Source organism: Rousettus aegyptiacus, unplaced genomic scaffold, assembly GCF_014176215.1.
Source record: "Rousettus aegyptiacus isolate mRouAeg1 unplaced genomic scaffold, mRouAeg1.p scaffold_m13_p_13, whole genome shotgun sequence".
In the NCBI taxonomy this organism is placed as follows: Eukaryota; Metazoa; Chordata; class Mammalia; order Chiroptera; family Pteropodidae; genus Rousettus; species Rousettus aegyptiacus.
Window position 1 is genome coordinate 63,417,062 of NW_023416288.1, and position 15,236 is coordinate 63,432,297.

Genomic DNA, 15,236 nt, shown 5'->3' on the forward strand with positions numbered 1-15,236 from the left:
CCTCCTGGCCCCTGGCTGAAGTGCTCTTAATCTCTAAGGCCCTCGAGGGCAGCCGTGTGCAGTGGGTCCAGACTGAGGAGTCAAAAGAGAAGACCTGAGGCTTCTGCTTGGTGGCCAGGGTGTCAGGTGATGCCCACCAGGCCCTAGGAGCTGCTCAGACCTCTGAAGAACTGCCCTGCTCCCACCGGCAGACTAGGTTTCTAGGGGGTATGGCCGTGCACGTGGATGACGACTCTGGGGGTCATTCAAGTGCCCAGGTCTCTTGGCTGGGGCTGCCGAGATCCTGGGCTCTGGGCTCCGGCGTGAATGATACGGGCTGCAGAGAGCATGTACTATTTTATTGGGCCTTGAAAGCTTTAAATACAGAAAAGGGGAGGACTAGTGAGGGGGCAGATGTGGCCGCGCTGGCATTTGAGAATGGACGCATCAGAGAAATCACATAATCAACAGCTGGACAGAGAGCTGGGGAGAAGGGCAGCCTGGAGCAGAAGTGGGGTACCAGCTGGCAGCTGGCTTTGGGTACCAGGATGGTGTCCTCCATTAGGACAAAGTCTTTCCTGTTTCTTCCTGATTTGAGGACAATTAAAAAAAAACAAAACCCACAAACCCCCATCCAAATAAAAAACAGAATCTGCTGGGAGCCTGTGGACAGCAATGCTCGTCACCTCAGAAGACAATGGCTTGTCCCCTGGAGGCCTCGGGCTCCCTGCACCCCGCCCCAGTCCAGATGGCGCCCTGCAAGACATTTCTATACACCGAAGCAAAGCTGGACCCAATCTACACCCCTGATTTGGGGTCTGGAGCTGAAACGCCCTCCCGGCAGAGGAGGAGGTGCTGGCGTGAGCGGTGCGGGGGGCTGGACCCGATTCTCTCCCTAGCGGCTGTAGCCGAACTCGTCTGCGTCATCGGCTCGGAAGTCTCCATAGCGCCACAGGTTCAACTGTGAGAAAACAGAACGGCGGCTCGTCAGGGAGGTGGGACCTGCAGGAACCCGGGAGGCCACACCCCCTCCTGCAGCGCCTTCTGGGGCTCCTGATGTGAACTCACCCTGGCACTCTTGGCCGACTCCTGGGCGTTCAGGTATTCTGTGATCTGGAGGGGCGAGAGATGGTCAAGATGGGGGTACTCACAATCAGGCAGCCAGAGCAACCCCGCAGAATGCCCAGGTCACATCCGCATCCCTCCCCTGCTCCATGCGTCCCTGGCTCCCTCAGAGTAAAAGCGAAGGGCATTGTCTGGTTGGTCTCCTAGCTGTTTCTCGGCTGTGCCGGCCAGTCTGTCCGCCTGAAATGCGCTTCCCCTCCCTGTCCGCCTGGCTACTCATCCTGCCCCTTCGAGTCTTTGATAAAAAGTATCATCTTAACGAGGCCTCTGATAACTGCATTTAAAATTACAACCGCCCCCTCCCACACACCCGATTCGCTTTACTATTTTCTCTTTTTCCATTGTACTTGTCTTCTAACACTCAATTTCATTGACTTATTGTATTTATTTTTATTGCTCGTCTCCTCATGCTTGAATGAAAGCTCCATTGGGCAAGAATGTTGTCTCTTGTTCACCGAGATATGCAGGCCCTCGATAAATGTTTGCTGAAATAATGAGCAGATGAATCAATGAACCCATTAAGTGTTTATCTTAGGGATTGGGCCAAGGAATTTTCTAGACACCAGAGATATTACAGGTAGTTTCATAAGGGGGAACACTAAGATCTCTAGTTCTACAAGGAAACTTAAACTAACTCCTAGGAACAATCTCAGAAAACTGGGGGTCTTCACGGAAGGGACTAGGGGATTAGGTCTCTCCTGTCCCCAAGGAGACATGGGAGCAATTCACACCGGGGTCTTGTCCCAAATGAATTATCACCTTGCATCAGCAGTTCGTGGAGCCACAGACCACTGACACCGTACGTGGGGAGAGAGCGAGGGCAAAGAGGGGCCGGGGGAAGGGGAAGTCAGGGCCATGGTGAAAACACTGGTTTCAACCCTGCTGCTCCCATCCCTCCGCTCAGGGGGAGCGTGGGACCAGCTGGGTGCAGCTGCCGAGCCCCTCTGATCTCTTCCTGCCATCAGGAGGTGGTGCTACAGGAGGGCGTGAGCTTGCCACCAGTCTGTCCCTTGAGGCTGGTGTGTCGCGGGGCCTCAGCTGTGGCTTGGTGGGAAGCCGGGAGGCCTTGGATGAGTGGCGTGCTGAGCGGAAGGGGCCGCTGGTCTCCAGAACCCAACCCTAATGATCGACAGCTGGACAGTGCAAGCTGGTGTCCCGGGTGTCAGCAGCCCATCCTCATGGTCCACCCTATGAAGCAGCAAGGCTCTCATCTCATGACGGGGAGACTCGGGCCTCAAAAGACTGATCTCCAAGGTCGCACACCTCAGGAGGCTGGACTCGGGCCCTGCTCCAAGCCCTGGGGGCTTTTCAGACAGGCTGGAGGGACTGTGTGCTAGGAGCTGGGTATGGACTTGGAAGTTGTGTATTGCAGAGAAGGAAGTGAGAATGGGACAGAAAGCCAGACGGGCTTTGACCCTGTCCATGCCACCGCTGGCAAAGCTTCCAGCCTGTCACCTGGGGGTGCATGCAAAGGGAAACTTTCCGCTCTAGTTTGCAGCTGCATTCTTAGCCAAACCTGCAGCCAATTAATTTGGGATGTAATTAGCTTTTTTTTTAAAAACAGAAACCCCAACAAACTGAAACCCATTATCTTCCCCCAGCAGGAACAGCAGGATGGTGGTTTCCCTGCCCCCTCGCTGGCTCCTGATGCAGTCCCCAGCCCCGCTCCGTGACGGCGGCTGCGGGCGTGGGGGCCCACCTCCGCATCACGTACCACTTTCTGGAACTGTTTCTCCTTGCGCACCTCCACCATGACCAGTCCCTCCTTCACCAAGCCCAGCCCCACGTCCCCCTTGGAGTCAGCAAACTGCAGGGTGACGTGGGGACAGCCGGCACTCAGGTGTTCCACGTTGAGCAGGCACTGAGTGTTCTGGATATCCCGCACCACGCTGTCCACGGCGTCAGTCCGAGCATCCTCCTGGAGCGGGGACACACCCGGGTTAGCGGCAGAGGCACGCTGAGCAAAGGATGGCCATGGGGACCCCAGGTCCTGTTCGCGGACCTCCGAGAAAGCCTGCCCAGCAGGTGCCCGTAGCCCGCTCCCCGCTCAGATCCTAGTGAGGGGGGACACAGGCTCCGGGCATGACGCGCCCCCTCTCCCTTTGTTCTTGCCCTCCCCCCCAAGCACAGCCGCATGCCACCCCGTCCCCTGCATCCGTATCCACACCCAGCTGCCTTGTGTCCCTGAAGACAAGTGGCTTTTCCCCATCCCAAAGTAACCTTCGGCTTGCTGCCCGCGCTCCCCCTCCTGCGTCTGCGTCTGCGGGGCCTCGCTCGGCACAGCGGCCCCTCCGGGCCCTCGCTCCCCAGCCCCAGAGACCGACGCCCCCCCGGACCTATTTTGTCTCCTGTTGTTTCTCTTCTGCTCGTCAGTACCTTTCATGAAAAGGCAGGAATGGTGCCGATTCCTACCCTGCCATTTGCTCCTCAGCACCCTGCATCTGAGAGCAGCTCTAACCATGCTGTTTGCACTGCTCTCGCTCCGAGCACCAGGGTCCTCGCTGCTGAAGCCTCAGGGGCCCCCGCCTCGGCTGGCCTGACCTCCCTGGGGAGCTGGACACTGCAGTCCGGCTCTCCCCTCCTGGCCAGGGGGCAGCGCCTGCAATCTTGAGCCTGGGTTCTCCTCTGGGGGGGCGCGTTCACCTCAGGCTCTTCTCCAGGTTGCGGGAAGGCCAGTGCTCCCTCCTCCCTACCCTGTGTTCCCCGTACTCCACGCTTGAGCACTCCATGGTTTCGACCATTCAAATCCATGAGTTCCTCATCTTGCTTTCCAAACTGAACACCACACAGCCACTTGGATGGAGCCCCCGTAGCCTCTAGTTTATGCCTTCTCGTCCCTCTGACCACCTTGGCCAACAGCAATATACACATGCATGAAACACCATCTTAGACTCCGCCTCCCCCCAGCTCCCACCCCTTCTGAGGGTGCTCTGAGACCTCGCTCACACGGCCCTGGCGAGGCCATTGTTGTCTCTAGCCTGGACTTTCAATTCCAATTGTTCCTCAATCATTCCTGCTAGTCTCTACTCTTGCACGATGCCACCGGAAGTAACTTTCTTTCTGCCCCCACCCTTTGATTCTGCTCCCCCCACCTCCACCCCTGATGTTGCCGTTTCCCCTTAAGAACTAGATCTCTGAACGCGGGGTGTCTCCTCCTACATGCTCGCGGCGTGCACCTGGGGCCTGGCGCCCCCGGGGCCTGGACCTTGGCTCCGCTGGGGTGTGAACCCAGGACCTTCTGCGTGTAAAGCAGACGTGCTGACCGCTACACTATGGAGCCACTCTGGAAGTAACTTTCAAAAACAGTTTTGACCATGTCATGGTTCTGCTGAAAATCCTAACACAATCCCTTCTGGCTATAACACAAAGACTCAGCTCGCCAGGGCAGACGAGGTCTGGATCCCCAGACCCTGACTCACCTTTCCCTTCTCATCTCCTGCCACTGCCCGTGAGGCCCCCGGGGCCCGAATGTGGTGGACCAGTTTTCGCCCGAAAGCACCCTGGTGCACCAGGCCTACCTGTTTATTGAACACTAGGCCAAGTGCTCTACCGCCACCTCCCCTGCGACGCTGTCCCTGAACCTCCTCGGTCACTCCCACCTCTTGAGTCTGTTGCTAACAAACCGCCCATCACTGCCTCCATCTTCTCCTGCCAGCCCGTGAGGGCTGCGGGCGTGGCTGAGTGTCACTGGACGGTCCCCTTCAGGAGGAGGGAAGGCACGCTGACTCACGTCTTGGGGCACCTGGATGAAGGCGAAGGCATACTCCGTGGCTTGAGCGGGCAGCACACGGGTGCTGAAGGCAGGTGGCAGCGTCCCCAGGCGGGTGGACGGCAGGATCTCTCTCTGTAAAGGACACACCAGGCCAACAGCGTCACGCTCTCGATGCCCTCTGGGAGGCTAAGTCCCTGTAGCCAGGTCTCTGGGAACTCTAGCTCAGGGAGTCCCTGCTCCCCTGCGACGCGGCTCCACTGAGCCACACGCACAGGCTGCCCGGTCAGCGACACTTTGGGAGGACACGGCGCGCTGGCCCCTGCGGCAGGTGGGTGGCTGCGACTCACCCTCTCTCCCTTGGCTCCCACTAAAATAACCAATTTGATAACCAAACTCTAATCCCTGTTTCCATTTCTTTCCAATGCCTTCCCTGTGAGGAGTCCCCTGACCACTTTCGCACGGGCCAGGGGGTGCTCCACGGGCTAGGAGAGCGCACCGCGGCGAGGGGCCCGGCAGCCCCTGGCTTGCCCACGGTCCAGCGCAGGCCCCAGCCTGGCAGGACTCTTTCTTCGAGTATTCCCAGGGAGTAACTTTCTGCTGACTGACCCTCTGGTCTTTGAGGAAAGTAGATGACCATGGCCAGCCGCAGCCACAGCTCAGGGGCCGCTCATTTCGGGGCGGCGGCGTTCTCTCCCGTCTGCTGCCCCCAGGGAGCACTGTCAACGGACTCCCAGGTGCAGCCTGAGGGGTTTTTCTCCCACTCTGCCACCTTGCGAATGTCCTTTCCCAGAAAACTTTGGTTTTGGGATGGGCTGTTGATTAGCAGAGGGGACAAGTGCCATGATGGATATGGGGACCAGGAGGAGTAGAGGGCCTTCCCGGGCCCACTCTTCAGAGAGACCAGGCCGAAGAGGAACCCTGGGCGTGGCCGGGCACTCATCCATAGAGCCTGGACAGGACTAACTATGGGTGCTCACAGGCCTCTGGCCAGAGATGCCGCTTTTGTGGCATAGGCCACTCAGGGGCCATGGTCTGCTGTACAAACAGTAGCGATGCCCACACGCTCACTGTTCTGTCAGGAAGGGAGTCCAAAGGTTGGAGGGCCCTTCAAGAGATCGGATGGCCCTGACCCAGCGGCTACAGTGTCGAACGGCCCCGGTAGCCACTGGGGGCCCCCTTGCCACCTCGTCCACCTCACGGTCCCCTGCACTCACGTTGCCGTAGTCAATGTAGAAGACGTGAACTTTGGCAGCAGACTCAACTTTCTCTACTCGGGCCCGGTACCTGCAATGGCATCACGCGCAGAGCTTAAGGGACAGCCCTGGGGAGTCGCGGCCCCAGGGAGTCGCCCCCCTGGAGCTTTAGCGACGGCCGGGGAGAGAGCACAGCACTTCTCGCCCAGGGCTCCTGGAGCCCACCCATGGGTGTCACAGAGGACAGTTCTCGACTCCACCAAGGCTCAGCCTTGGGGCACTGTGGTCACCATCTAATGGAATCAGAGCAGAGCTGGGAGCAGGGGGAGGGGGAGGGGGAGCATGTGGAGCAGATTAATGTGTCCTTGGGGCATAAAGCAACAAGACTAACGACTAGATTGATGTCTGCTGTTTAAACCCAGCACACTGAACAGCAGCTGTAATTAGCCGGCAGATCTGTCTGGGAGGCCGCAGCAGGGAACACATCCAAGTCACTTCGTCACCCTGGGAAGGCCATGGGCCCTACCCTTGGTATATCAGACATAAGTGACCTTCTTGCGCCTGCGAGGCTGCTCATGTCCCAGACAGCTGGGGTGGAGAGTTGGGCGGCTGGTCTGGGTTTACTGAGACATCATTTTTCCCTCTGTGGGGTGAGGGGTGTGTCGGAGAGCCCCAGCCAGCCAGAGCTCCCCCGAAAGCATCCCAGGAGAAGGATGGAGGAACACTACTTCTGTACTCCGGAGGCTGGCTGGACTGCAGGAAAACCATAGGCCAAAGCACGGGCCCAGGATGGGCTGTGGGCAATGAAAAGGGCCACCCTGGAGAGCTGGCCAAGGTCAGCGACATCTCAGTGAAAACCAGACCGCAGAGGCTAATGCCTGAAGTCTAGCTGGTGGCTCTGCAGGCCAGTGCCACAAGGACAGACCTGCTGCTGTCCTGCTGCTCTGGATCCCAGTGGCTTACCATTCTCCATCTACGAATTTGGCAATGCAGAATTCTCCCCGGCGTGGGGCGTAGGAGCCCTCGACAGGAGGGTGGCTGGAGATATCATTTCGCATATTCTCCATCAGCTTCTCCAGCTGGGTGCCTGATGGGGAGGAAGAGGAAGGGAGACCAGGGTGTCAGGTTCTATGGCACCTCATTTCTGAATGGGCTGGGGGTGCAGATGAGCCTGGGGACTGGGTGGTGTGTGAATTCTGCAGAAGGCCCATGGCACGGGCTCGCCCCATCCCACAGGGAGGTCCTCTTAGGTCCTGGCTCAAGAGGTTTCATGCTGTTTATTTTAAAAGCAGGACAGTGACTTGCTGACACTTCAGGACTTAGAGGCACAGTCTTCCAACCCCAGCTCTCCAATCTTCTGGCCATGGCTGTGGGAATCCTTGGGAATGTTCCTGGGCTTTGGTTAAGGAAGTGGAGAAAGGGAGTGAATGTGCAGCATGGCCAAGGCCAACCAGCCTCTCCGGGGTGGGAGCTGGCCAGCCCTCACCCCATGCCGACGAGGGCTGGTTCTGGCCTAGGCTACAGAGGTAGTGACTGACCGCGGCCACTCTTTGCAATGTGGAGGGGCTAATGTGGAGATGAAGCCCATTCAACGCTGGACAAGGAATAGGCCTCAGAATGTGAGCCATGGAAGATGGAGCGCAGTTCTGAGAGCAGGGCCCAGTCTCAGTACATTCACACTTGGCCACTCCCCTCTCGGTCACCCTGCGAGATACATGCTGAACTGAACTTCCGGTGCTGCCAGGCTGGGGTGCCCTCCTCCCACCCCCAACTCAGCGTCCTTCTTGAACTGGGGATGGTGTTGAGAGTGGAGTCTCCCTGCCTCGCCTCACTCTGACCTTGGAATCCCGCTGTCTGACTGCTTTTCACCAGGTTTGGTAGCACATAAGTTCTTCTCAGGTACCAACCTAGCTCCTCCCTGCCGCACCCCACTACGCCCACGCCGCTCAGTACCAGTCCCCAGTGGCTTCTCCTTTACATCCCTCCTAGCCCTGATTCTAGCTCTGCATCAGGCCCACTGTGCTCTCTGAGGTGACGGTGGCTGGGTGCATGTGGATTACCAACTCCGTCTTCAGGGCCCAAAGCCACACACATTGTAACAGGTGTCTAACACGTGTTGGCTGTTGGTACACTTGTCAGGTGTCCTTGTAAATTCCTTGTCTGGGTCTATGTTTCAGCCACCACACGGTGAGCTCCTTCAGGGTACAGACCATAGCTCACTCAGTGGTTCACTTTCCCAAGGCCTAGCAGAACCCTCGACATATGCAGGGTACTCAATCATTCAATGGCATTGAAGATGACCTCTGCATGTGGACACGAGAGGGTGTATCCACTCGGCTCCCTGCACGGGCCACTGCCCAGCATTCATGAGACTTGGTTTCAGAACAGGGGCACGAGGAGGCAGCCGCCCTTCCCCTTATCCAGTGGCAAACCCTCTAAAATTCTCCTGAGACAATGTTCCTTACCCAGATGGTAAAATTTTAGGAACTCAGGAGAAGCCTCTACATAAGACAAGTTCCTCCTATACTTGGTCTATTTTTATTTTTATTTATTTTCTGCTCCAAGGCAACAGAAGCAGACTTTGCCTCCTACAAACATGCAAAGCCCTCTGGGAGGCCCTTCACAGAGACCTGGCTGGTCACTTACAGCTAATGGCAATGTTTTCATCATTTCATCAGCTCCTTCCCTAAAAGCCGGCCGGAGACAAGGTGAGAGGATGTGCCCTACCAGGGGATAAAAAGCTGCAGACGAAGGAGACGTGTTATGTTCTGAGGTTTCTTTTCCTAGATTTTACGGAGCCACCAGCACAGGGTTTGCTCAGGAGCCCACAACTCTCCAGGCGGCGTGCCACGAAGCGCCTCGCTCCCTTCTCCAATATTCTAAGAATACTTGGTTCCCTCCTTAGTTCTCTTTATTTTCTTCCTTGGATTCTGCTCACTGTAGTGTCATGGCTTCCTAGAGCTGCCAGACAGCCAGGCAGGGCACTGGGCAGGCACAGGACGCCTCTGAGATTGCAGAGACTATGTGGTCAAAGGCCTTGAACCCTCAGGGCTCTGTCCCTTGGAGACTTCAGGACCCTGTTCTCCTTCACGGGGAATCCTTCCCAGCAGGGGCCGGGGGCCAGGTGTAACCTCTGTCTGGGAGCTGTTGGACCCTGGGCAGGGTCTTTGAGTTTCCTTCTGTCAAGCTCCCTGAGGGCTGTTCTTGCTGGCTCCTGCGATCAGGACAGCTCTTTCCTATCTGGACCAACGCTACGAGACTCTTCTTCCTGTCACATCGTCAGACCTGAGGCTGGCCCCTTCTTGGCTTGGCTGGCCCAGCTTTTGCCATGATTGCAGCTGACCTCAAGAGAACCTAATCCTGAAGGCTTATTGGCTCCATCTCCGCCCCTCCCTGGCTTCCTCCACCATCCCCCACCAAGTACAGCCAGTCAAGGATTCGGAATGGTCAGTTTTCCTTGGTGAAATGACATTGCCACAAAAGCAGCTGCCGGGGAAATGTCACTGGAGAGGAAGTGGCTGAGACCAGGCTGTTGGTGATCTGGGGTGGGCCCGGCATGGGTACGGGGAGGGGCTGAGGAGGCCGGGCAGAGCCGCGCCCTGCCCCTCATGGGGCTGCCTTGAGTGTCAGTGACATCGTCAGCCTCTCTGCCTTGGGAGGATCTGGCTTGGCCCAGAGGCAGCTCTATGGGCTTTTCCTCTGCCCTGTACAAGGCGGCGGTGAGAGGAGGGAAGGCAGGGTAAAGGCTGTGGAGGTGGCAAGTCGCGCCAGAGGGGCCATGGTGCAGCTGCTCACGGAGCTGTCTCTCCTGCCCTCTGCCCTCTAGGAGCCTGATGCCTCTGCCTAGGGGACCCTGGCCACAGGGTACAACACGGAGGACAGGAAGGAGGAGGACAGAGAGGGGGTCCTTCAGAAAGACTGCCCAGGGATGACTTCTCCTAGAGTGCTGCCTGTTTCCATGGGAACTGGTTACCACTCAGGGCTGTGGTAACCTCTAGAGAGGGAGAAGCCCCCGCGGAGGCCGGCCTAGGCTCCCCTCCTCCGCCTGCCTGCCTTCCCAAGGGAGCTGAGGGGGAGAGGGGCCGAGCAATGCCAGTTTGTGCTTCCTGCCCACACAGAGACAATCTGTTCATTGCTTCCTGATAGACTCCGAGGGCTACGATTCCTCATGCCAGCCCAGCCAGGGGTGTCTGGGCGAAAAACCATTACCTAAGAGTCTCAGGGCACCACCCAGACAAAACTGGTTACCTCATCAGTCCTCAGGGGACCCGCTCGGCCCACCTACTCCAGGGCTCACTTGCAGGCCAGGAAATGACCCGTGGGCCCAGAGAGCGGTGTATGGGGCCTGGGGGGTGGGCAGTAGCTGTAAAGTATCCTGGGGAGGCCCCTGAAGCCCCTGGGCTGTGCCCCTCCCTCCCACTGAACAGAGGGGCCCCGGAGGTGGGCTGGACCATGCCAGAGGCTGCGAGGCAGCAGGGCCTGGGCCTGAGCACTCACCGGTCTCCACATCCTGCACGTAGAAGTGCAGGTCGTCTGTAATCTCGGTCACAAACACCGGCTTGTAGCTGGCTGAGCGCTCCTTCTCCTCCAGCACGGGAGTCACCTCCTCCACGGGCTGCTCCTCATAGTGGGCCCAGACCTGCGTGTGGGATACCAGGACAGGGACTTTTAGGCAAGTGGGTCGCCCCCTGGGGAGAGTTGAGTACGGGGTCACCAAAGGGCACTCGTCATGTCAGGCTGGGCTCCTGAAACCCTCCTACGTGGGGTGGGGGTGGGTGGGAGAGGGCAGACTGCTCTTAAGTTCTTCTGATCTAGTGGCTCCCAAATTCCCACAGGCTCCAGAAGCCACAGGGATGCTAATTAAAAATGCAGGTGCCTGGGGCCCACTCCAGGCTGACTAAACCAGGATCTGTTATAAGGGTCCCAGAGGGAGTAAAGCAAACCGAACGGGCTCCCTGGCGATTCTCAGCCTGGCCATTCTCAGCCTGGCCAGAACCGGTGTGAGGCCCTGGGTGCTGGAGAGGTTCTGTGTCCCCGCCTCCCTCCCCCATACCATGCTGAGCTGTCCTAGGGCCACTGTCACTCCTGAGGCTCTGCAAGGGGCGGGGGAGCGGAGGGTTCGTCACTGTGCGAGACGCCTCGTCTCAGCAACCTCTGTCCTCCTCACCTCAAGCAGGTTGCTCTGACCCCTGCTCAGAAGCTGGGCCACTCCACCACCCTCCCCTCGCCCTTCCCCCCTCAGCCCTGTGCTGTCAGGGCTGGAGTAGCTCAGAAGTTGATTCTACGTGACAGCGTGTCAAGTCCAATCCTACGGCCAGGAGATTATCCCAGTAGTGAGGTCTGTCAGAGCAGGGAAGGGAAGTGGTTTCCAGCGGAGCAGTGGGGAGAGGGTGTGGGAATGTCAGGGAGACTGGACCGCACAGGGGCTCCCACAGACATACATAGGAACGAGGGGCGCTAAAAATATTAGCCCCAAATTTACATGTTGACCAGGTGCCTGGTGCCTTTCTAAACATCTCTAAGTATTAAATAATTTAACCCTTATGACACTTTGAGGAGGGATCAATGTCCCCCGTTTTGCAGAGGAAACTGAGGCTCACAGGCTTGTTAGAATTAGCAGAACCGGGATTCGAACACAGGTAGTCTGGCTCTAGAGCTCTTCAAGGGGCCTTTGGCTCTGATTGGGCCTCTGGAGCCAGACGGTGGCACTGAGCAGAGGGAAAATCTATAGGTGGGAGGTTTGGGCTCTCGTCCTTGCATTTTGCCCTTCGATTTGCTGTTTGACTTTGGTTGAGCCACGTGCCTTCTCTGGGTCTCCTTTCCTTCTCTCATAAAATGAGGTAGCTTGACCACGTGAGCACTCAGCTGACATGTGGATTTCTAGGTGGCATCAGGAACAGCTGAAGGGCAGGACGCTGGAATAACTGAACCACCTTGGGTCGCACTCGCAGAGGCCACGCTCCGGCTTTTAATGTGGCACAGTGTGTGTCTTTCCACTAGAAGGAGAGGCAAGGGCCCCGAGAGCTGGAACGAGCACCGGGGGGCAGGGGTGGGGGCGGCTGCCAGGGGGCGGCTAAGGGACACGGCAGAAACACTACGCTGCCGCCCGCACAGGGCAGCGCGCTCCGCTCTCTGAGGCTCCGTCTGTGGGCCCCTGGTCTGGGGCTGGGCTCTAACCCAAACAGCTCCTGACCCCTTTCGCTTTCCTCCAACATCTGTCTCCTCACCCTGGCTGCTCCCCTCATCCCCAGCATCCAGACACCTCTGCTTCCAACACCCCAGGCCTGGCCGCCAAGGGAGCGAGGCAGCAGGACTTCACTTAGGTAAGATCAGAGGCTCCTGGTCTCACCCCTCCAGGGCCCACCCCCCCTGATGAGGAAGGGGGTCTCTAGCCTTTGGACTTTCCTGTGAAAGGGTCCCTCCAATCAGAGGCCAGGACAGGGACTGCGGAGAGCTCTCTGGGGGACGACCACATTCCTTCCCACTCCAAGGCCTACATCCTGCTGAGGCCGGGGCTGAGGCTTTCCCTGCTGGGTTCCCCTCCTGGAAGTTCCCCAGGCAGTGACTGCTTAACCAGCCACTCCTATCCACCTCCAGGCTCTCAGCCCCTCTGAGGCTTGTGGGACTCTCACTGCCGCTGAGAGACAAGACTGGCTCCTGAGTGGGCCCTGAGCCTGGGAGACCTGGGCTCCCACCCTAACCCCACCCTTCTTCCTCCAGCTGTGGGGGAAGGAGGCTCTTCAGCAGAGCTGATGAATTGGGAACAGACTGACAGGGTGAGAGCAGAAACTGCTAATGACTGAGTGAAAGAGCCTCAGGCGACAGCATCAGGTCTCCTCCTGGGGAGAGGGGTGGAGCTTCTCTCCGGGCAGCTCAGATGGCAGGAAGCGTGAGGTCAGGATGATGTAAACAAAAGCCTGAGGGAGGGCAGCACAGGGGCCACACGCTGCTGCCCCCTGAGGTGAGAAGACTCCAAAGGGTAGAAGAGGGAGAGCTGCTCGTCAGATAACGGAACCCCATTTCTAAGAGAGGGCTGGCTCGGCCCCTTCAATGGTGGAGCCTTGAAGGTTCCCTTTTTCCCTTGGGGGATGGAGGTGGCCAGCTATTCTCTGGGACTTGGCCACCAGTGGCCCTTGGTGAGCTAGTAAAGGCAGTCTGGCCAGGTGGCTTCTTGGTGGGAAAGAGTCATCTGGGACAGGCTTGGCTGCCCACATCCCCGCCCTTAAATTTAAACATGGGTGGGTTTTGCCCGTGTTGACTTACATTGCCCTTCTACAGGACTGGGGCAGGGAAGGGACGAACACACTGGCAAGACACCTGCCGGACAGGTGCCACTTTGCTGTAACCACCATAAGCCCTCTTATAGCGCAAATCCCTGATAAGAAAAACCTAAAGACCCCTCCCGAAAGGAACAGTACTGTGCACACAGACGCACAGTCAGTGCTTTACGGTTCGGCCCCCAGGCTCTCGGTGAAGGAGCTGGGCCCGGACGCTGGGTAGGATGGGGTCTGAGACAGGCCTGGGCAGCAGGGCGCAGGGGTGCTAGCGAGCCGCCTGTCCCAGCTTGTATGATGCATGGCAGGGTTTGGGGTCAGGTTGGTGGCAGCTTCTCCTGCTTTAAGGCCAGGGCCACGATGGAGCTCTGTCCTGAGATGAGGTCCCTCTGTGACCCCTTCGTGGCCCTGGCTTCAGACCCGGGTGGGAAATGAGCAAGAGAAGCACTCGCTCCTTCCTCACCTGCTCTGTCCTGCCGGTTCCTGTCCTGCTCAGGTCCCCGTCTCCATTCTGGGGCTCCTCACCACCCCCTGTGGCTGCGGCTGCCCCGGGGAAGGAGCCCACTAGGCCAGGCGTAGGCAAGGCCAGCTCGGGAGCAGAGGCTGTCTCCCCGCGTGTCCTCGCCCGGCCCCCGGCCCTCCCTCTTTCCTGCGCTTCCTCGCTAGGGAACCCCAGGTCCTCTTCCCAGCAGGAGACGCGCAACGTGGACTGCGGCTCCACTGGCTGCAGTCTTTCCTTTCTAAATCCTATTTAACGCCGCTGCTCAGAAGGCTCCAGGGGTTGAGCTGGCAGGGGGCCGGGGTGGTGGAGGCCTTCAAGTCTGCAGTGGGGAAGCCGAGCTTCATAAAAGCCAATCGATGGCCTACCCAGTCCAGGGTCCTGCTAGGGCATGAGTGGTGGAGGGAAGGGAGACAGTCCGCACGGCGACCGTCAGCCTCCTGCAGAGAAAGGGGAGGGCGCCAGCCTCTTTAAGAGGAGAGGAGACCCAAAGGGACAGGGAAGAATAAGGCCCAGCAGGGAGTCAGGAAAGTTCTCATGGCTGGTACAGCAGCAGTCGGACCTGCTCACAGACACACAAGCACGTCATCACACTCGCTGAAGCCTTCTGCACGCTCCTGGTCTCACACGATCTCTCAGTATTGCCTTTCCTCAGCTCATCGGAGCCACCATGATCTCGGTCTCAGACGTGCCTGTCTCTCAGCTAAGGCAGCCCCCCTGGGGTCACAAGTTGGGCAGGACTAGGGTCTTGGGGACACCTTGGATATGCAGTTTACTATCCTTCAGCTGGCCACTAAATTCTCTCATCTCAGTGCAGTTGACTCTGAGGGTCACCGCAAAGCTCTGCCCATGCTGCTCCTGGGAACCAGCCCCACCAGGAAGAGGCAAGACAGGCTAAGGTCCCCGAGGATCCCTGCACAGGAGGGGACGTGCAGGAGAAGAACCCAGGAGAAAGGCAGGCCCTCACACCGGGACCGTGCACTGCATTTTAATCAGATTGGAACAAAAGCGCACGTCCCGTGTAAGTAATCAATCACTGGTAATTACTCCTCAGCGTCATCATGCGACACCAGTGGAAAGATGACTTGGGCTGTCAGACAAATCCACTGTGTAGTGAATAGTGATGCCTGGTTCAGCACCTGGCAAGGGACCCCCCACTTCCATCTCAGGCTAGAGCTCCCCCTCATCCTCTCCTGGGTCCTATTGGGGTCTCTACTCTCAGAGGACGGCTCAGATCTGAAGAGGCAGCTATTTGGCTCACGTGCTGAGAACCTGGGCAGCGGGGACAGGGGCCAAAGATGCTTTCAGAATCTGGGCCTCAGAGGCTGACACTTGCCACCCTGATCCCCAGCTGCTAAGTCTTCAGTGGAGTCTCAGCCCTTCGCACAAGAGGCCCGAGCACCAGATCTCCATCTCCCTGCAGCAGGCAGAGGACATGGGGGTGGCAGTCTTAA

The 15,236-nt window shown here is 58.2% G+C and overlaps 1 protein-coding gene across 1 annotated transcript in view; it reads right to left on the minus strand.

Moving 5' to 3' along the window:
• Positions 1-317: 317 nt before the first annotated feature.
• Positions 318-15,236, minus strand: part of SND1 (staphylococcal nuclease and tudor domain containing 1) — a 387,820-nt gene continuing 372,901 nt past the window's right edge. Inside the window, exons 18-24 of the mRNA XM_016148646.2 lie at positions 10,507-10,648; positions 6,973-7,096; positions 6,031-6,100; positions 4,835-4,948; positions 2,819-3,022; positions 1,048-1,092; positions 318-940 (exon numbers count right to left, since the gene is read on the minus strand). Of these exons, the coding sequence (XP_016004132.2) occupies positions 875-940; positions 1,048-1,092; positions 2,819-3,022; positions 4,835-4,948; positions 6,031-6,100; positions 6,973-7,096; positions 10,507-10,648 (765 nt within the window). The 3' untranslated portion in view covers positions 318-874. The remainder of the gene's footprint in view (positions 941-1,047; positions 1,093-2,818; positions 3,023-4,834; positions 4,949-6,030; positions 6,101-6,972; positions 7,097-10,506; positions 10,649-15,236) is intronic.